This window comes from Crotalus tigris, unplaced genomic scaffold (genome assembly GCF_016545835.1).
Source record: "Crotalus tigris isolate CLP2741 ecotype Arizona unplaced genomic scaffold, ASM1654583v1 scf7180000018301.7375997, whole genome shotgun sequence".
Lineage (NCBI taxonomy): Eukaryota > Metazoa > Chordata > Lepidosauria > Squamata > Viperidae > Crotalus > Crotalus tigris.
Window position 1 is genome coordinate 2,027,525 of NW_024096931.1, and position 21,929 is coordinate 2,049,453.

At 49.4% G+C, this 21,929-nt stretch overlaps 1 protein-coding gene across 4 annotated transcripts in view; it reads right to left on the reverse strand.

The window, feature by feature from the left end:
* Window positions 1-4,091: 4,091 nt before the first annotated feature.
* LOC120310853 (hexosaminidase D-like) overlaps window positions 4,092-21,929 on the reverse strand; it is a 39,328-nt gene continuing 21,490 nt past the window's right edge. For all 4 annotated transcript variants that reach the window (XM_039349724.1, XM_039349722.1, XM_039349723.1 and 1 more), the window contains exons 6-14: window positions 17,651-17,815; window positions 13,043-13,226; window positions 12,550-12,621; window positions 12,022-12,226; window positions 11,425-11,507; window positions 9,033-9,111; window positions 8,654-8,755; window positions 6,725-6,814; window positions 4,092-6,159 (exon numbers count right to left, since the gene is read on the reverse strand). In XM_039349724.1, the coding sequence (XP_039205658.1) occupies window positions 5,976-6,159; window positions 6,725-6,814; window positions 8,654-8,755; window positions 9,033-9,111; window positions 11,425-11,507; window positions 12,022-12,226; window positions 12,550-12,621; window positions 13,043-13,226; window positions 17,651-17,815 (1,164 nt within the window). In that variant the 3' untranslated portion in view covers window positions 4,092-5,975. The remainder of the gene's footprint in view (window positions 6,160-6,724; window positions 6,815-8,653; window positions 8,756-9,032; window positions 9,112-11,424; window positions 11,508-12,021; window positions 12,227-12,549; window positions 12,622-13,042; window positions 13,227-17,650; window positions 17,816-21,929) is intronic.

The following is a 21,929-nucleotide window of genomic DNA, read 5'->3' on the forward strand; positions in this document are numbered from 1 at the left end:
GCCCCAGCCGGCGGGAGAGGGGCGGCGGGAGCGGCCGGGCTCGGGGCGGGACGGCGGCGGCGGCGGCTCCTTTGCTGCAGCGGCTACCGCGGTCACGCCGCGCAATGGAGACGCGCGGCCGGGGCGCAGCGCCTCGCCGGCGGGCGGGGACAACTCGGCTGCCGGGCTCCGGCGGGGGCTCGCTCAGCACAGCCACCACCGCCGCCTCCGCCTCCTCCTCTGCGCTGGCGGCGGCGGCGCCCTCACTCCTGCCGGCTCGGGCCGGACCGGCTCCCCGCCTCGGCCGCCGGAGCCGGCGGCGAGCCCTCCATGGCCGGGCGCGCCGGAGCTGCGCCTGGCTCGCCTCTCCTGCGCCGCCGCCGCCGCCGCCGCCGTCCTGCTGGGGCGTCGCTGGCGAAGGAGGCGGCTCCCGCTTCGCGTGGCCCGGGCGGGGGGCGCCGGCGGAGCGCCCTCCCCGGAAGGCCCGCGCCCGCTCATCGGGGAGCCGCGCGGAGCCGCGTGAGGGAGTCTCTACAGACGTGCAGAGCGCTCGGCGCGCCTCGCCATCGGCCGGCCGAGCGGGCGGACGCGCTCCGTGCCGGCGGGGCGGTGAACGGCGCCCGAGTCCTCGTGGAGTGTCGGCGTCTCGGCTGGAAAGAGAGGCCGCCGAACATGTGCAGAGGGCCCGGCGGGAGCTCCTTCCGCCGGATCTCAACCGAGGGACCCGAAGCTGTCGGGGGGCGGGCCGGCAGGCGAGGCACCCCTGCGGAGCCTCCGAGCGCGCGGGAGGACGGGGGAGCCGCGCGGGGTCGTCGGGGAAGCCGCCCGGGGCTGCCAGACTCCCTGGATGGGGGCGAAGGGCTCCGAAGGGCGGGCGGGAGCAGCGGGACCCCGGGGGAGCTGCGGGGTGGTTCGCACGAGGAGGCGATTCCTGCAACCAGGACGGTTCTGAAGTGGGAGGGGATGATGGGGGGCAAGGGACCAGTGGTGGCCCCCCTCGGCTGTCCCCGGTTTTCTCCGAGGAAATCGATCCAGGTCTCTCTCTCTCTCTCTCTCTCTCTCTCTCTCTCTCACACACACACACTCTCTCTCTCTCTCTCTCTCTCTCTCTCTCTCTCTGATCGTGGCAGCTGATCAGCCCTGGCAAATCCAAATCGCCCAGTGGAGACCTGAATCCAGACCTTTTTCCTACCCCTCGGCTACTTCCAAGCGCAGCACCTGCTGAGTCGGATCCCTGGTGCAAAACTCTCGAGTTGGTTGCCGATCACTTGGTGCCGTCGCGTTTTGTACCATGTGCGTACCTAGCCACTGACGGTTTGTTTTTGCAACAAACCTTGTTTAAAAGAAGCTGTGGTTTATTGTGCTGGGTGAATCCAGCCTCTGGCTGCCTTTGAGGACCGGTGAGTCCACTTGCACTGAATCCAGACAGGACCTTTGGCTGTTGCTATTCCCACCTAGCCCTTCAAGAGACAAGGGGGTCAAATTATTCTCCAAAGCATCAGAGGGCAGGGCAAGAAACGAGAGAAGCAACCTGGAACGAAGGAGAAACTTCCTAATAGTGAGGACAATTAACCAGGGGAACAGCTTGCCTCTAGAAGTGGTGGGTGCTCCATCACTGGAGGTTTTTAAGAAGAGACTGGACAGTTACTTGTGTGAGATGGTATAAGTTCTCCTGCCTGAGCAGGGGGCTGGACTAGAAGACCTCCAAGGTCCCTTCCAACTTCTATTCTATTCTAGATGGTCCAGTTTCTTCTTAAAAACCTCCAGTGATGGAGCACCCACAACTTCTGGAGGGAAGTTGTTCCACTGTTCGATTGTTCTCACTGTCAGGTAGTTTCTCCTTATTTCTAGCTTACTTCTCTCTTTGATAAGTTTCCATCTGTTACTTCTTGTTCTGCCTTCAGGTGCTTTAGAGAATAGGTTGACCCCTTCCTCTATGACAGCCCCTCAAATGTGGAAAGACTGCTATCATATCACCCCTAATCCTTCTTTTCATTAGACTAGACAGACCAAATTCCTGCCAGTGTTCTTCGTATGTTTTAGCCTCCAGTCCCCTAATCATCTCTGTTGCTCTTCTCTGCACCCTTTCCAAAGTCTCAACAACTTTTTTGGATCATGGTGACATGCGAAGGTCCCTTGAAGTTCCCTGCACTGCCAATGACTCCCACCACCTATAATAGAAATGCACACACTCCAAAACTTAATTTTTATCCAGTTTTCAATTATGTTTAAATGTTTTAAAGCAGTGGTTCTCAACCTTTTTAATGCTGTGACCCCCAACCGGTCGTAAGTCGAGGACTACTCAACTGGTCGTAAGTCGAGGACTACTCAACTGGTGCAGCACCGTTGGCAGAATGGGACTTTTGGCCGGCTCAGCAGGGCAGAGACAGCCTGGGCAATTCCTATTGGCTTTTGAAAGCCAATAGAATTAGACTCTATTCAAGAGAGTCTATTCTATTGGCTTTCAAAAGCCAATAGAATAAAAGGGAGGAGCACAGCAAAGGAAAAGGGGGGAAAAAATGGCGGACTGCGTTGTTTGGCGACCCCCGTGAAATGGTCGTTCGAGCCCAAATGGGGTCCCGACCCACAGGTTGAGAACCACTGATTTAAAGTAACTTCTTGGGCAGAAGCTCACCTTTACCTGCATTTAAACACGATTCCTTTTTATTCACATCATTCTGTGAATACCAGCCTTAAGTATTTTTACCTGGAATGGAAATGGAATGGAACCTTGACAGATTAACTAGGTGTCTGAAGCTGATGCTAACTCTTAGAACTGCAGAAGCCATCATTCTCAGGAACCGGCTGATCTGACCTGGACCTGAACTTTTAGGTATCCCAGTGAATTAATTGCAGTTGTAATTGAATCTATCCACCTTCCTGCTGATCCTCCTCTTCTTTTCTTCCACTCTTCCCAACTTCAGAGATTTCTCAAGGGAGCCAGGCTTGCACAGAATATGTTTCAATATGAGAACTTGAGCTCCGTCATTTGTGCCTTGAGTGAGAATCTGGGTCGATTTGATCAATGATTCATAGGTTTGTTTTCTTGGTGTTTTCAAAGGCGCTTCTCTTCTCCTGCTTCTTTCAAGGCCAACCTCTGCTCCTGGGGGGGGGGGTGCACGGAAACCACCACATAATTCTGACTTTTGGAATCGCAGACACGGCCCAGGCCTCTGGGTCTTTCCCCAGGCTTAATCTGCAGCGTAGAGGCATTAAAATAAAAATGATGGATGCTTCGGGGAAGCTCAAAACTCGGGAAGGGCCATCCACCTTCATAAAAGGGCTTCTGGCCTCATTTTGCTAGTGAACATTTTCTCCATTCAAGTTGATCCCAGGAGCTGAAAACAGCCACAGGACCAGACACACAACTCTGTGTCAATCGGCTGCCCCCGATCAGCAAACCGCAGCGGCAACAGCAAGGCTGAAACGGATATTGTTTCTGGACCCAGATGGGGTCCTTATCAGAAAGTCAGCTGCTAAGCAGGAAACCTCAGAAGCACCTAATTTGAACCCTCCAGGCCCTGCCAGGATGGAAACCAAACACAGCCACCCCCCCACCAATATTTCTGCATTCTTGAGGTGGGGTGGATTTGGAGGAACCTGCTTATTAGCTACAAAAAAATGAACTTTCAGCACTGACTTCGAATAGCTGAGTTCTAGATAGACACCTAATTCCTTGGTTTAGAAAATTTGCTGAGCCACGTTTCGTTATTAAACCACAACTGGTTGAGTTTGCATAACCACAAGAGCTGAGCTCACACAACACGGCTTTGCAAAGTCTGTGAGCTTACCTGGCTGGTTTACGTATTTTGTTCCTGATAGGTCGATGTGTGTAGCTGTGCAACTTTTTCACGATTAGTCTCTGAATAATAAGGTGCTCCCCCCCGTGATTGATCTCGATGGTTGTGTAGCTTTTTCTAAAAACCTAAAATCCTTTTAATGCCGTGTTTTGACATTAGCATAGCGCAGTTTCTCAAGAAGTCACTCTGAAGCTCTGCACAACCCCTCCTCAAGAACTCCTCCCTCATTTGAACCAGGAGCTGGGTGGTCACCGCAGGTCCTGCAACTCCTCTCCTGCCGACTTCAGTGGCTTTTGCCAACAGAGGAGCCCATCCTTATAAAAAATACTTTATTGTCCTTGGTACCACAGAAGCAACTCTCCTGCACAATTAACTCTTCAAGACAGCAACTAACGCCGAGTCTGCCTTATAAAACAGATCCGTTGGCACCCCGAGTGCCTCTCCTGGTGGGAAGGGAACCACAGAAGGGGGAAATGGGCAGCCAGCTCCTTCTGCTTTCCTTGGCAGAGACCACCTGGGAAGCCCAGATCCCCCCTCCCTTGGGGAAAGCAGCCAAGGGGATCCACGCCTCGCCTCTCTGGGTCAGCCCCACAATTACAGGAGCCAAGGACTTAGGTGCCGCGCGCAGAAGGCTCCAAACAGCAGCTCTGGGCCAGTTGCACACCGACTCTGACCCCCAGCCGAGACGGGATTACGAGAACAGCCACAGGCTTAGCAGAGCACCTCCTTTGTGCCCATCCCACTCCCTGCCCTGAGCTACACAGCAGCAAAGAGAAGCATGGCGGGATTCGGGGACCAGCGGGGATTTCCTACCTGCCCCGGCTACCTGTTAGCTCCACTCACCTCCGCCAGGCAGCTGCTGCATTCCCTCCCTTGAAGGTGGCCAGACGCCGCTTCCCTGGCTGCTTTCTCACCTGCCTTTTCAAAATGCCCACCCGCCTCCACCTGGCACTTTGCAGGGGAGCTCGGTTACACGCCTGCCCATCACTTGGGCTGCCCAGGAACCAACTGAGCCAGCAATAAATACCCTGGGACAGGCAGCTGCAAGCAGGAGACACAGGAACCCCCCCCCCCTTTGGCAGGAAGACTGGGTGACAGAGTGTGGTGGGGGGAACATAGCCTTTGCAATTCCCATTTCTCTCCAACCCCTTCCTCCCCCTCCCTAGGGACAAGGGGAAGGATCTGACCAAGACACTAGGCTGGGTGGCAAATGGGAAGTCCTTTTACGCACTCCCTGAGAAAGCAAATTCAGAGTCAACAACGACAGGAAGATTTTAGCCAGAGGCTTGCAAGGCAGCTTTGGGCCTTTGGCAAGCCGAATTCTGAAAAAGGGGCAAGAGAGCCCGGGAGCTGCCCGACAGGGTGGGGGGGGCAGCAGCCAGACATGGCATGGATGTTTTGCCCCCTCCCCAGGGCTGCGTCCTTGATCTCACGTTCTGGAGAACTTGGTTACCACCAAGGAACAAGTCTTTGGCCTGGTCTGCTGACTCTGAAGGAAGGTTCAAAGTCTCCCTCTCCACCCCCCCCCCAATTTGTTGCCTCCGTTCCAAGATGCTACCACTGCACTACTCTGACTACAGCTGAGCAAAAACTGTCTTTTTTTTTCCCTCCCAGCAAAACGAAGAACCTTGTGACCGATGAAAGATGAGAATGGATTTCAAGTCTCAGCGGGGAAAAAGTTAATCTACCAGTTTTCAGATAAGAGGAGGGATTTTTGAAGGACGGTGCTGGAAAGATGAAAACCGAACATCGTTCAGCAATGCCCCCACCTCCGTCTCCGTCAGAACAGGGCGGTCGTTCCCCACATCCCTCTGGCACTTTCTCTGCCCAGGAGCAGCACTGGGGTGAAGGCCGGTCACCAACAGTGCCAGTCCCGGGAGCACTAAACCACATTGAAAAGGAAGAAATAGAAAGGAGTGGAAATCAGGGTCAAAAACTCTTCCATCCGGAAAGCCCACCACCAGAATTTCTACTCCCCCACCCTCCAAATGGGTCCACAGATTCACTTTCTCCAGTGGGGAGGTGCCAACCTGGGAGAAATCCATCAAGACTGGCTGGAAATAGATATTGGTGGCCAAGCACAAGAAGAGGCACTCCACCCTGTCCTGGAAGCCTCAAGTTCTCTCAAGTTTGAAAAACCAAGTTGGACTGAACCACGAATGGGCCCCCTCTTTGTGCCTGGGAGGGGGCCCTTCCCTAGAGGGTCTTTGGCCGGGCATTCAGGCGGATGACTTCCTTGAAGTCCCGGACAAACTCGCGTAGGCGGTCCATGTGAGGGTTGACGTTCTCCTCCATCCATTCCTCCACGGTGTCAGGGAAGTAGATGCTCTCCAGGTGCGAGCGCAGAGTCTGGATCGTGTTCTCCCAGTCTTCATGGACTCTGGGGGGGAAAGAGCAGGATACCTGTCTGAGGCTGGGAGGGAGGGAGGCAGGGGGCACCTGCGCCATTAAGGGCCCCTTGACCTCTTAGAGCTGGATTCTCCATCCTTGGCAGCTTTAAGACTTGTGGACTTCCAGGATTCCCCAGCCAAGCATGTTCTAAGCATTCTACATATTCTCCTACAGCAGTGTTTCCCAAACTTGACAATTTTAAGGCATGAGGACTTCAACTCCCAGAATTCCACAGCCAGCGTTGCTGTGGAATTCTGGGAGTTGAAGTCCACATGCCTTAAAATTGTCAAGTTTGGGAAACACTGTCCTACAGTGACAGATTGTGTTTTTTTAAAAAAAAAAATATCTTCCAATATATTTGCCTTCCTTTCTCTTTGCAGCCATTTGTGGACCATCTCTTGGAAGATGCAATTTCTCTTGAAAACGAACTGAATTTGATAAGGAAGTTCCAATAAAGGGAAAGATCTGTGCCTTTTACACCAATATGGGGAGAGAGAAGAACTGGGCTGGGATCCTACCCCCTCTGGGATCCAGCTACTCAGCTGTCCACTCACTTGAGCACTTTGCTGCCGAAGCTTTCCATGTTTCGTGGGTTGCCGAACTGATGCTTGCGGTGATACGGGCTGAACCATCCCTTGATGGAGCTGCATTATTAGAGAGAGAGAAATATTCGGTGAAGCTTGGACGAAATCCTAGCAGGTGAGACAAGGAGAGACTTGAAAGAGTCCCTGGAACTGGACAGCAGCCATATAATTATAGCAATAGCACTTAGATTTATATACTGCTTCGTAGTGCTTTACAGCACTCACTAGGCGGTTTTACAATGTTAGCATCTTACCCACAACAATCTGGGTTCTCAGTTTAACAACTTCGGAAGGATGGAAGGCTCAACCTTGAGCCGGTCAGGATCGAACTCCTGGCAGTGCGCAGAGTTTGCCTGCAATACTGCATTCTAACCACTGCGCCACCACGGCTCTTAACCAATGGTGGGATTCAGCCAGTTCGCACCAGTTCCGCTGAACCGGTAGCTACTTTTTTGTTGCCCAGGCCCAGACTTCCGGAAGCGGCATCCATGCAGAGAACCAGTGGTTCACCTATTTGAATCCCGCCACTGCTCTTAACCCTAGCCTTAAAAGGTTATGGCTCTGTCTCTGTCCCTGCCACCCATCCCTTAGCTGCTTGCAACAATAACTTACACACACACACACACACACACACACACACACACACACACACACAGTTTAAACAGACTAGTCCAGTGTTTCTCAATCTTGGCCACATTAAGTTGGATGAACTTCAACTCCCAGAATTCCCCAGCCAGTTCTGAAGAACTGTCAGGATCCAGTTGTATTTCCTTTCTATCTATCTCCTCTGATCTAAAACCAATTCTTACCCTTTCCTGGGTCCTGCCATACTCCCAAGGGGGAGGGGGATTTTATTACTCTCACTTCCTCTATTCACTACAAAGTCACCTTTTGTTTATTCGCCTCTGCTAACCATTACAATGTAACCATTTGCCTCTTATCCTATGCCTTCTCCTCCTCACCGGGCAGCTATGACAAGGGGGGGTTGAAAAGATGCAGCCTCAGGGATCTGGTTTATTTATCTGTCATCAAAATAAGGGGTGAGGGGCTGTTGCATGATCGTGTACAACGGAGCCGGATTGATGTTATCTTTCCTGGGTTTAACACCTAGAAATCTGCTGGTTTGAATCGCCTGGAAGAACTGTGGGGTGGGGTGGGGGGCTGCTTAAGGACACTTTAAAACATTGATTTGTGAGGGAACCCCTCAGATCCTGTCTATTATGCCTACTATCAATTTCTCTTAATAAAAGTTCCTGTTGGAAGAGACTGTTTCCAAGAGTTCTGCTTTCTTAAGATGTGGATTGAAGTGGTTCCTTACAAGAATTGAAGAAGCTTCTTGGATGAGAAGTGAAAGGTTTTCAAGGAAAAAACCAAGAAAGTCCAGTCGCCTTTGGGATGTGTGACCTTTGCCAAGCCCCCTTTGGCGGCCTTCTGACACGCAGAGTCAATGGGGAAACCGGATTCACTTAACAATCATGTTACCAACGTAGCAACTGCAGCGATTCGCTTAACAACCTAACCACTTTAAGACCTTTAAGAAAGGTCTTAAAATGGGGCAAAATTCACTTAACAACTATCTGGCTTCGCCACAGAAATTTGGGGTTCAATTGTAGTCGTAAGTCGGGGACCAGCTGTGAACAGAGCAGGAGGTCCAGCCAAATGGGAGCAAGGTTCCTTTTAAGAACTTTGGATAAAAAATCTCTGCTGGGGGGGGGCAGAACCCCCAACTTCTCTCTGACCTTGAGAAGCTCCAAACCAAGATCCAGAGTGGGGGGGGGAGTTCAGCCTTGGAACGGGGCAAGCGGGGGGGAGACAAGGGGAACCTGGGGCCCGGCCCACCTCCTGGCCAAGCCAATGCTGTGGGGCACCAGGGGCCCTTCTGCCACGGCAGGCACCCACCTTTCCTCCTCCAAGACTTTGGTGACTGAGTCCTTCAGCTGGCCGTCCACTTGCTCGACCATGCGGTAGATATCGGAGCCCGGAAATGCCCCAGTTCCTTCGCTGGGAAGACACAAGGAGATTTTCAGCAGCAACTCTGGGATGCAAGTGGCTGCCTTCCATTTCCTCCGGTCCAGAAAGTGGAGAAAGACCCAGGCGCCCCTGCCCGGGCTCTTAGCCCAGCCTTTGCTAGCCCATCATGGGCTCCCCTGGCCAGGGGTGATGAGCTTTGGAGTACCCTTGGGCTAGGAACGGCCGACTTAAAGGCAGACCCCCGTAATTAGCCTCCGGCCTGGACAGAGCAAAGCCCTCCCCACCTCCACCCCTTGTGTATACGCACCAGGTGCTCTTTTCCAGGTGCAGGTTCTGGAAGCCAAGCATGGCCAGGACTTTCTTTTTGGCAGCCTCAGTGAAGCCTCCTGGGGGACAGAAGGAGGGGGAAGGGGGCCGGTGAGGGAAGGGCTCTGCTCCACTGCCTGCCTGGCCTGGGGGAGACGTGGCTGACCGGTGTGTGGAGCCGCAGCAAGGTAACCCAGAGAAAACAGCTGTGCTGTCCGTAAACACGGACTTGTCTGCACATAACATGGGTACAGGTCGTTCTCGGACTTACCACTGTTCATTTAGTGATAATTCAAAGTTACAGCGGCACTGAAAAAAGTTCCTTATGACCGTTTTTCACATTTATGACCTTCGCAGCATCCCCAGGATCACGTGATCGAAATTTATTTATTTATTTATTTATTTATTTATTTATTCATGAGACTTATATACCGCTTTTAAGTGCAAGCACTCTCTAAGCGGTGTACACCAGTAAGCAATGTATATATATATATATATATTTACATTGCCCCCAACAATCTGGGTCCTCATTTTACCGACCCCGGAAGGATGGAAGGCTGAGTCAACCTTGAGCCGGTGAGATTTGAACCGCTGACCTGCTGAACACAGTCAGATAAAGTGGCCTGCAGTACTGCACCCTAACTGCTGCGCCACCTCGGCTCAAATCCAGATGCTTGGCCTCGTATTTATGATGGATGCACTGTCCTAGGGTTATGTGACCTTTGGCGACCTTCTGACCAGCAAAGTCAATGTGGGATCCAGATTCACTTAGCCTGCAGTGATTCGCTTAACAACTGTGGCAAGATAGGTCGTAAAATGGGGCAAAGGTCACTTAACATCTGTCTCGCTTAACAACAGAAATTTGGGCCTCAGTTGTGGCCCTAAGTTGAGGACTGCCTGTAATCTGCCCTTGATCTGGCTGCTCAAAGCGGCACGGAAGCCGGGGGGGGATGCCCTGGCTTAGTGGTGGGTGGCAAGGCCGCCCCAGGGAAGACACGGGCATAGAGGAGAGAGTCCGCTGTAAACGGCCTTTGCGGTTTGTGACTTAAGGGGCTTTGGAAGAGTGCCAGGTTGGGGGGGGGAGGCCCTTGTGCTGCCCACAAGGCACTTTGGCCCAGATCCATCCCCAGGGCGGAAATGAAGCCTCCTCTCTCTTCAAAGAAGAATTGGGGGCTGCAGTGGAGGGTCTGCCTCTTGCCTGGACTTTTGTTCATCCAACTGACCAGATCACTTCTGGGAGGTGGGGGGGGGGGCCACACCAGGCACATGGGCATCAGAGCCCTGGAAAGGGGCTTGCAACAGCAACAAGTGCCTTTCGGGTGCGCCACCCCCAATGAGCCTGGGATTTTTTTTTGACTCCTGACTGGTCCAGTTGCGGCCAAGTCCCTGCCCTCCATATCATCCTCCTTGCCCTGCTTCACAAAGACAGCCCTCTTCCGCCAGTTGTTCAGCCAGCTCTTTAATTTATGCCTCTGTAATCCCCGACCCGGATTAGACGTTGCACAAGACCACAACCTGCCTGTGTGGAGCTAACCTTGACTGAGAGTTAACACTGCCGGGAGTGGCAGGAACCAGGCTGGGCAATTTTGAGCCCGAGAGCTGTGATGGGCATAGCTGAGGACATGGTCAGTTTTCCTGAACATCTGGCTAAGGGAGCCCCTTCGTCCCTCAAGCACCCTGACACAATAAATGTGTAGAAAACCCAGCCCTGCTCACACCCAGGAATGCCTGTCTACCCACCTGCCAGAAACCGGATTTTACAAACCAGCCTGGCTAAGTTCATGTACCAGGCTAGCCTGGCTCAAACCAGGCATGCTGGCTTCTTGGGATGAGGCAAGCCAGTCATTTGATCTGTTTTAATCGCTTCAGAGCCGTCCAGCGGCCCTGCCTATCCTTCCTGAGGCAGAGTCTGGAAATTAATTATGTATCACCCCCCAAAAAATATATAGTTTTTAACTCCTCATGCGCTTGTAATGAAATAATTTAAACAATCCCGCAAGTACGAGGAGAAGGAAAATTTCTCCCAATCAAACAGAATTTAGGAAAAGCTTTTTCTAAGACGCAAGCACTGCATCTCTTTCCCCACGAGGGAGGGGGGGCTCCAGCCCCCCTTCTGGCAGGGTTTTTGGGGGGGGGGCAGCTGGGGGGGGGCGGACTTGCCACGACCACCCGAGAGAGGAGGGTCTGGCATCCGTGGAGGAGGCAGCTGTTCTTCAATGCACCACTTGGGGGCACCAAAGTCCTGCCAATCGGAGAGAGGTTGCCCTAACAAAAGGTGTGTGGACCCCTCCCCACAATCCAATAGTTGCATCGCCTCCACCGCAACTTGGAAATGGTCCATGACTCCTGCCCACCTTCCCCCTCCCCACCAATGCCCAAGCTCCCCCCCTCACCATTCACCAGGGTCTGCAAGCACACGGCCAGCGAGGGGATCCCGACAGGTAGCAGCTCACACAAAGCAGAGTAGTGGTCGTACCTGCACAGAGGAAACAGGAAAGGGATTGCTCTCTTTGTGACCCACTGGATCCCCCCATTTTTGCCTATCCGGGCAGTAGATCTCCTTCTCCTCGCTGGCAATGCAAAAGGCAAGAACTGGAAGGGGGGGGGAAGAGAACAAACCCCAGGCTGCAGAGAGCCTCTTTTTTCTTTTGGGTGGGGGGATCTCAGGGGCAAGAGGCGGTGCTATGTCTGGGCATTTCTTTTCGGAGGGCAATGGCACAAGGCACACCTGAGCTCAGCATCTGGACCCCCTGTGACTCCAGTCCTCCCTGGAGAGCTAAACAAGGCTGGGGGGGGGCGGTTCTGCCTCTGCCAGCCTTCCACTGGCGAAGCCCAAAGGAAACCCCACCCGCCTAAAGCCTTGGCAGAGGGCACTGCTGTCTGTGGAGGAGCCTTGAAGCCAGGCTGGGCCCTTCTTCTCCCGCGGGTGCAGCTGACGGAGGGCTGCGGTTCCTGGGGGGGGCCAAACAGACACTCCCCCCCCCACTTGCCTTTGCCAGCCGGTGAGTACGATGCCCTGGAAATGGATGGAGGACATCTTCTCCGTGACCTTCATGACTTTCAGCCATCGCAGATGGTTCTGCAGGTGAGTGTTTAAGGGGGTCCAGGCCTGGGCGGGGCCCGTGGTGCCTTTGAAGGCGCTTGCAAACCAGATGGTTGGAAAGCCGCACTCGGCGTACTTTTCAATGTACCTTCCTAGAGTAAGGAGTGAGAGAGAGAGAGAGGATCGCCCGTGCTCAAGGCCAGCCCTGGGCTGCAGGCTGCTCAGAATTGAAGAGGTGCCCTCGTTTTTGAGGTGGAGCCTGTGGGGTCCTGTGCAAAGCAACATCCAGAGCCTCCCTTTCTCGGGCACGCCAAGCGCCCAGGAACGTGGCTGGGAGGGATTAAAGTTAGGGGACGCCTCCCTGTGTGCCAACTGGGCATTCAAAGAAAGCCAGGAGTCCTTTCAAGAAACATTAGCGGCTTTAACCTCCCTGCATGCCCTGCAAAGAGGTGAAAAGAAAAGATGGGAAGCCAACCTATTTGCTGCGTGTCAAAGTCTGGCGCGTAAAACCACAGCACGGGAGACGCGTGTTTGGCAATGCCGGAATCTGAAAGACATCAGTTCTGGGATGAGATACATAGGCGGCTTCTGCCAGTCCATAACCCTGAATGAAGAATGAAGGCCCTGCAGCCCAGAATCGGCTGGGTGGTTTCATATCAAGGGGTCAACTTCTCTGGACCTTCTTTTGGCAGTGGGGGGTCTCTCTTCTGCCCACCCCATCTCCTGAGCTGCTTGGTGCACATGTTGGCCTGTCTCTCCCGCTCTTCTCTATGACCAGCTCCGCCCAGCCTCCCCAATTTTTTTGCTTGCCCAGCCTCCCTCCGTGACGTAAGGGCAGCTCAACCAATCAGAGCCATGGACCTCACCACCATCCAGGTGTGCAGGAACAGTTCCAAGGAAAACCACTGCAAGATCAGGCGGGCTAACCCCAGCGACAGCCCAGGAAGGTCCCGGCGGATGGCACTGACCTTGGATGGCTGCGATGCCAACCTTCCGCAGCATGTCGTCCCAGAGCAGCACCTGCAGCCCCCACGGCTGGCTGGCGATGAAGTGCACCACCTCCCGGATGTGGTTCAAGTACATCTTGCCCGTGTCGCCCCCGTTGTGGCTCATCCAGTTCTTTGAATCCGCCCCTTCACCTAAGTGGAAGACCTGCAGGGCCAAAGAAGTGCCTGAGCAATGCGGGGAGCGGGGGCTCCTTTCCCAGCAGACTCTGCCCCTTCACCGTGGCTGGAGCAATCATCCTAATCCCTCGTTTTGAGGCGGGTTGAAAGGCGGAGGGGTTCCTCCTGCACCTGACAAAGATGGGGCTGTTCCAGACAGAAGTTCTCAGATCTAGGAGAGACGCAACCTAGAACTGAGGAGAAATTTCTTAACAGTGACAACCCAGTGGAAGGGCTTGCCTCCAGAAGTGATGGGTGCTCCATTACTGGAGGCTTTCAAGAAGAGATTGGACAGTCACTTGTCTGGAATGGTAGAGGGACTCCTGCTTTTGCAGGGGGTTGGACTAGAAGACCTTGCTCAATAGTGGTAACTGTGAGAGGGACCTCGGAGTCCTAGTGGACAATCACCTAAATATGAGCCAGCCGTGTGCTGCAGCTGCCAAAAAGGCCAACACTGTGCTAGGCTGCATTAACAGAGGGATAGAATGAAGATCACATGAAGTGTTAATACCACTTTACAAGGCCTTGGTAAGGCCACACCTGGAATACTGCATCCAGTTTTGGTCACCACGATGTAAAAAAGATGTTGAGACTCTAGAAAGAGTACAGAGAAGAGCAACAAAGATGATTAGGGACTGGAGGCTAACACATATAAGGAAAGGCTGCTGGAATTGGATATGTCTAGTTTAATGAAGAGAAGGATGAAGGGGGACATGAGAGCAGTCTTCCAGTATCTCAGGGGCTGCCCCAAAGAAGAGAGAGTCAAGCTATTTTCCAAGGCGCCTGAAGGCAGGACAAGAAGCAACGGATGGAAACTCATCAAGGAGAGAAGCAACCTAGAACTAAGGAGAGACTTCCTGACAGTTAGAACAATTAACCAGTGGAACAACCTGCCTCCAGAAGCAGTGAATGCTCCAACACTGGAAGTTTTTAAGAAGAGACTGGGCAGCCATTTGTCTGAAATGGTGTAGGGTTTCCTGCTTGAGCAGGTTGCTTCCAACTTTACTTTACTACTACTACTACTATTATTATTATGGATCATAGCACAGTCAGCCAGATGTTCAGACTGGATTTGGCATTTTGTCTGCCTATCGAGTCCTTACCCAGGACCCGGGATAGGCAGATGTGGATGTTTGATGGTATTACAGATATCGTCGCAGGATGGAAGCAGTTCCTAGTAAGGCTGCCTTTTGCAATTGACTAATGGCAAATTTGTCAATGCCAATAGTGTTCAAGTGGTGCTCCAGTTGTTTTGGGATTGCACCCAAGGAGCCTGTTACTATTGGTACTACCCTTGTTTGCTTTTGCCACAGTCTTTCTATTTCTATTTGTAGGTCTTTGTATTTTGTTATCTTTTCCAGCTCTTTCTCTTCTATTCTGTTGCTGTTGTTGTTGTTATTGTTGTTGTTGTTACTATTATTATTATTATTATTATTATTATTATTATTATTATTATTATTAAGACTTCCAAGGTCCCTTCTGACTCTGTTATTCTGTTAAATGCTCCCTCCAGCTTGGGCTACCAAGAGGCGGAATGACTCCACTCGGAAGCGGAAGAGTCCCTCAAAAGCCCTCCTTGCACAGCCAGGCTTTTAGGTTAGCAAAGGAGACGTCTTCTCCTGCTGATGCTGGGGTGGACAGCTCCCCACTCTTTTCTCAGTGACTGCACAGAGTGTATTCTCGCTTCATCGAGAAGCCTGAGATCTTCTTCTTTGAAGACCCCCACCCCACCCCACCCATAGCTACCCAAGCCTCATCCTGCTTCAGTTCCCTCTTCAGAAACATTAACCAAGTCATTGAATAAATGCCTGTTAATGCCTGGGTGAATGATTAACTGGGAAACTCAGAAGCACAGATATACGCAACTGCTGCTTTTAACACAGCGTTTCTCAACCTTGACAATTTTAAGGCATGTGGACTTCAACTCCCAGAATTCCACAGCCAGCGTTGCTGGCTGTGGAATTCTGGGAGTTGAAGTCCACATGCCTTAAAATTGTCAAGGTTGAGAAACACTGTTTTAACACATTGCAGAGGCTAATTTTGGTAACAGGCAGGTCCAAGTGTAACTTGGAAGACTTTCCTAACAGTTTTCTGTACTAAACTCAGTCAATGCTATTAACAGCAGGCTGATAAAGAAGCATGGCTTTGCTCCCAAATGTTCTCGAAATTGCTAAAGCTGCAAAAATAAAATAAATAAAATAAAATAACGAAGGAATCAGGCTTTTAAAAGAATTTTTTTTTTTTTTAGAAATACAGGTAGTCCTCAACTTACAATAGTTTATTTAGTGACTGTTCAAAGTTACAAGGGTGACTTACAACCGCTTCTCACATTTACAACCTTTGCAGCATCCCCCCCCCCATGGTCACGGGATCAAAACTCAAGACGCTTGGCAACTGGCATGTACTTATGACAGTTGCAGCACCCGGAGTCACGTGATCCTGTTTTGTGACCTTCTGACAAGCGTAATCGATGGGGAAGCCACTTAATCACCAGGTTACTAACTTATCAACTGCAGCGATTCACTTAACAACTGTGGCAAGAAAAGTCGTAAAATGGGGCAAAGTTCACTTAACAACTGTCCCGCTTAGCAACAGAAATTGGGGCTCCATCGTGGTCCAAAGTGGAGGACTACCTGCATGCAATTTCCTCCTTTTTGTTCCCTTGTGAAATGTGAGGATAACCTCCCAGAGTCCCAGTTCTGAATGATCTCCTTCTGTAATGACAAAAGCAGATCTCGCCTGTCTACGTGTGCGCAAAGGGAAGGTCTGTCAGAAGGCCAAGGAAATTCCTCCCCATGTGTGACACAGAAGGGTGCAAAACGTTATGTGCTGCTTTGCTACTTGCTTAATTCCCCAAAGGGCTGCTGGAGAAAAACATCTCCTGAAAGGGAGAGGCAGAAAATCTGCCATTTAGTGGGCGAGACAGATAAGCGAGTTACTTCTCAGGATCCTGAACTGGGAAAACAGCTGGGAACAACAGGACAGAATAACAGAAGTGGAAAAGGGACCTTGGAGGTCTTCTAGTCCAACCCCCTGCTTAGGCAGGAAACCCTATACCATTTCAGACAAACGGTTGTCCTATCTCCCAAAAGTTATCACAGTGAGGACGAGGACATGTCTTGCTGTCCTTGAGGTGTCCTGAAAGGTTTGACTGCTTTCTTTTATTTTTTTATTTTTAAATATTTTTTATTGAATAACAAAAATTAAAAACATTGAACGTGGTAAATCAGATTTGATATACATCACAGTTCATATTCACAATTAACTACTAATATAAGAAAAAAAAACCTTTACAATAACATCACTAATCTCAATCTTAACTTATCTCATTACAATGACTACCATATTTTTTTCCCCCACCATCTATAAAATTTATCCCAAATTTGGTAAAAACCCGTTTCATCCTGATTTTTGAGTCTCTTAGTTAACCTATCTAATTCTGCGCAGTGCATAATTTTATGAATTAAGACTTCCTCACTAGGTATAGCCGTAGCTTTCCAATTTTGAGCAAAGGTGGCGCAGCAGTTAGAGTGCAGAACTGCAGGCCACTTTAGCTGACTGTGTTCAGCAGGTCAGCGGTTCAAATCTCACCGGCTCAAGGTTGACTCAGCCTTCCATCCTTCCGGGGTAGGTAAAATGAGGACCCAGATTGTTGGGGGCAATGTAAATATATATATACATTGCTTACTGGTGTACACTGCTTAGAGAGTGCTTGCACTTAAAGCGGTATATAAGTCTCATAAATAAATAAATACAATTCTTGCCGCTGTAACCACAAGTGAATAAATATACCGTATATGCCGGCGTATTAGGCGACCCGGCGTATAAGACGACCCCCGTCTTTATAGCTGGGCCGCATTCCTAGAACATTGTCTTATACGCCGGAAACTACCAGTATTTCCGACGTATAAGACGACTCAGCGTATAAGACGACCCCCGTCTTTGGCGCCGGTTTCAGTGCTCGCGGAAGTCGTCTTATATGCCTGCATTTACGGTATATCTTCTTTACTAACATTATTTTCAAGAATTCCTAACAACAATGTCTCAGGCTTATACTGGATGTTTTGCATATTCATTTCTGTTACCCATTCAGGTTTGGCTGCTTTCAACCCACTTGAGGATCCCAGGCACCACTGTGGCCCCAGATAGGCCTTAAACCCGCCACAGAAAAGGGCTTTTTGGCCATCAAATCTTGGCAATGCGACCTTGAGGCATGAGGTTAACACAGAAAATAAGGCCGGGCTTGGGGAATTACCTTTAAATGGGATCCAGCTTTCATGCCTGCAGGGTCATTCTTTTAGCAACTAACTCAAACCAACGGTAAACTGCTCTCTCTGCCAAATTAGACGAACACCATGTCCAAAGAGAGAGGGATTCCCACCCAGGCAGCAGACCCCCCATCCCTCTATGTACCTCATCGGCCCCGATGTGTACCCAACTGGAGTGGGGGTGCTTGCTGAGGACCTGGGTGAGCAGAGCCTTCAGGAGAGCCAGGGTCTCTGGCAGGTGGGGGTTGAAGCTGTTGGGGAAACGCTCCACCTCACGCAGATGCCGGTACTTGTCATGCTTCAAGATGAACTGCAAGAAAGAAAGAAAGAAAGAAAGAAAGAAAGAAAGAAAGAAAGAAAGAAAGAAAGAAGGAAGGAAGGAAGGAAGGAAGGAAGGAAGGAAGGAAGGAAGGAAGGAAGGAAGGAAGGAAGGAAGGAAGAAGGAAAGAAAGAAAGAAGTAACTGTTAGCCATGCTGTGGAGAAGTGGACCTGGGCCAAGGCCAGCGCTGAGTTCACGGGAGACAAGTCTCCCATTCAAGGCTAGAAAAGATACTAGCCCACCAGAAGGTTGTTACGAACTTTTTGCCTGGATAGGTCACTGCATCAACAAAACCTAGAAAGGAATTAAGCTAAAACTAAATTTCTCTTGTTCATTAAAAGGTGCAGGAATCATGATTAGAAGATGAGCAATACTGATACTGAACAAGAAGTTAAGCACCCTAGAATGTATACAAAAGACCTTCTCAATCTTGGCAACTTTAAAATGCATAGACTTCCAACTCCCAGAATTCCCCAGCCACATTGATCCTGAGCAGGAGTTTCCAAAGTTAGCAACTTTAAGACTTGTGGACTTCACCTCCCAGAATTCTTCAGCCAGCCAGCCAAGTTTAGAGAGCCCTGATCTACAGCATGAAAATAGAAAAGATATTCCTGATGAGCACAAAAATCTTCTTGGCTTGCTGCAGAGGCAGTAATTCTAGCACTTCCGCAGAGCCTGTTGTGTTAGGGCGGGCAAATCAGACTACTGAAAGAGTTTCTGGACTACCTGCTACTCAATAGTAGTAACTGTGAGAGGGACCTCGGAGTCCTAGTGGACATCATTTCAATATGAGCCAGCCGTGTGCTGCAGCTGCCAAAAAAGCCAACACAGAGCTAGGCTGCATGAACAGAGGGATAGAATCAAGATCACGTGAAGTGTTAATACCACTTTACAAGGCCTTGGTAAGGCCACCCTTGGAATCCTGCATCCAGTTTTGGTCACCACGATGTAAAAAAGATGTTGAGACCACCACGACCACCACCGCCACTTGGGGGAGACACAGATGGATGGATAATATCTTAGCATATTTGGTCTTTACAAGGGAGTTTTAAATCAGTAGAAAGCAAGAAAACGTACTTATTTTATTAAAGCCAATCTATAAAAATCCACCGAAGAAGAAACGTTAGCTCTGAGAGAATAAATGTACAACTCAAAATCTGCGCAGATTCAATGTCTGGGCTTTTAAAGCTTTTGTTTGCTACTGACAAAACATTTTTTGTTTGCTACTATTTCAGTCTGTTACAAAATATTTCTTTTAACTATTTCTCTAGCATTAAGAGAAGTTATAACTGTTGGCTGGACTTGTTCACTTCTAGCCTGCTTTACAAGGAAAATATTCCTGACATTTCACCCTTTGCTGGATAAATGCATGAAGCAAACTTTACTGACTGATAAACAAATGTAGCATTAACCGTGCTCTTTTTTTATATATGTTAGAACTACAATGGCTCTTTTATCACCAATCGCAGATGGAAGAATGTTATGCACGACTGTTTCCTTGAGTAGCAAGAAGACAAATAGGGTCTAGAGATCTTCATCAAATTGCTTGATTTGGATTTTCAAAAGAAAATTCGGATGGATTATGAACTTCCTGCTTTATTCCTCCTTTAAAGCAATCCTTGTTACTCTTTTCTACTTAATTTCAAACTCCATTTCTATATTGCAGATTTGGATCATACAATGTTTTGGGCATGTCGGTTGAAAACACATTTAATTTCAGCTTTTGAAGTCAGTCTGTACAGTTCTGATTAAATTTGTGAAGAAACATCTCAAGATCGTTAACTCACCTTTGAGTGCAGTAGTAGACAATTTGAGTATTTAAATGGGACTACAGGAGTCCTGGACTTATGACCATCATAGAGCCCAGAATTACAGTCATAAGTCATGCCGGTCGTTAAGCAGGTCACCATGTGTTTGCATTCAGTTTAAGACATTTTTGCAGCTGTCATTAAGTGGATACATTGTCCACAAGGGGTGTTTTTCAGCAAAAAAAGTCACAGATTGCAGGACACTGCAAATGGCCATAAATACGGGCCACTTGCCAAGTGTCCAAAATGCGATCACATGACTGCAGGGGGATCCACCCATTGGAAGTTCAAATCTGGTTTGGAAGTAGGCCTGGAGAAGTCCATCATAACTTTGAATAAACGCTAACTGCCCAGTCCTGGGTTGAGGACTATCTGTATCACTGTTTTGAACTGCTGGAAATTAGAGTTTGTTCTGAATTGAGATTCTATTTTATTTTCATTCTGGAATGAAAGAGGCACAGAGGGCTTGGGAACAGGACATTGTTCCTGCTGGGAGCGACTCTGAGCCAGTGGCAGGTTCTCTCTGTAGAAAACGAAAATATTGACTATTGTTTTTCTATGCAAGATTTAGGCCCAGGTGAATTAAATCAGGCCTCATGGGAAAGTATTGAACCAAAGTTTGTGCTGTGCTCAGTTTTACAATCCGAAATTTAGATTACAATCCATTTGTAATCTAAACTGCAACTGTACTTTACTTAATATGATTTTGCTAAGCTTGCTTGTTTCAAATATATTTAGAACATAAGGACTGGAACTGTGAGAAATGGGGAACTGAAAGTAATTGATGGATGCAAGTTCAGATGTACATGGGTATGAGGAAAGTTATGGTCAGCAGAAAGTCAGCAGAAAATGCAAGGTTGCTGACCATCTGTCTACGGTCTTAGGATAAGAAAGGGCATAAAAGGTTGAGACTAAACCTGATTGATTTGCCACCAGCCTATAAGCTGTCCTTATTGGAACTGCTATGTCATTGGACTGCATTGCAATGGATTTTTAACGTAAGTAACATTTATGTGTGTGTGTTCCAAATTATTGCTGAAATAAACCTCTGAATCTTAAAGTAAGAAGTATTCCTTTGTGTTGCTGTCTCTTGTCTTTTTCACTGGGCTTTCCCACAACATCTATTTGTGCCCTCAAACAGGCCTGCAGAAATGAACTAGAACAGCCCCCACCCATCTTTTACAGGAGCTGGCTCTAAAGCAGGGAGGTCTTCGCATCCCCTTTTAAATAATATCAATTAATCATTTTGATCACAAAGGATTTGGGTCACAAAATCCAGTTCTAGACAGCAAAATAGCACCACGGAAGGTCCCCAGACCAAATCTCAACCAGGGGGTTCCTAGTAGTCCTTACTAGTAGAACCTGCACAATCTCTTTTATTTCTTTATCTTCACCATGAAATCCTTTGTCTCAAAAAGATGAGTGCAACAGTGGCATTTGGGGGTTTATTACCAAATTTTTTAGCTCCTTTAACAATTTACTATCTGATTAACAAGCAAGAACCCCATTTGCCAATCCCTTTAGCCACAAAAGAAATCAGGTTTTACCAAAAAAAAAAAAAAAAAAAAAATGGCAGAGATGCAGTCACAGAACTTCCAATCCCAGCAGAAAAGTTTTGGTAAGCTATTAACTTCTCTGTGAAGTTCCTCTTCAAATTCTCAATGACTTAAAAGTCGTCACTGACTTGCAACAGTTCATTTAGTGACCGCTCAAAGTTACAACGGCACTGAAAAAAGTGACTTAGGACTGATTTTCACACTTATGACCGCCACTGCAGCTCCCCAGGGTCACCTGATCAAAATTCAGATACTTGGCAACTGATTCATATTTACGACGGTTGCAGCATCCCCCTGGGGTCACGTGATCCCCTTTTGCAACCTTCTGACAAGCAAAGTCAATGGGGAAGCCAGACTCACTTTAAAACCTGTTACTAACTTAACGACTGCAGTGATTAACAATGGCGAGAAAGGACGTAAAATGGGGCGAAACTCACCTAACAAATGTCTCACTTAGCCAAAGAAATTTTGGGCTCAATTGTGGAAGTCGAGGACTGCCTGTATAAAAAATAACCTTTCTCTAAACCAGGGGTAGGCAACCCTGGCTCTTTTATAACTCGTGGACTTCAACTCCCAGAATTCCTGAGCCAGCCTGGCTCAGCTTGGAAACCTCTCCCTTTCCCCTCAGCGTGGCTGGCTCAGGAATTCTGGGAGTTGAAGTCCACGAGTCATAAAAGAGCCAAGGTTCCCCGCCCCTGCCCTATATCAGGGGTCCTCAACCTTGGCAACTTTAAGACTTG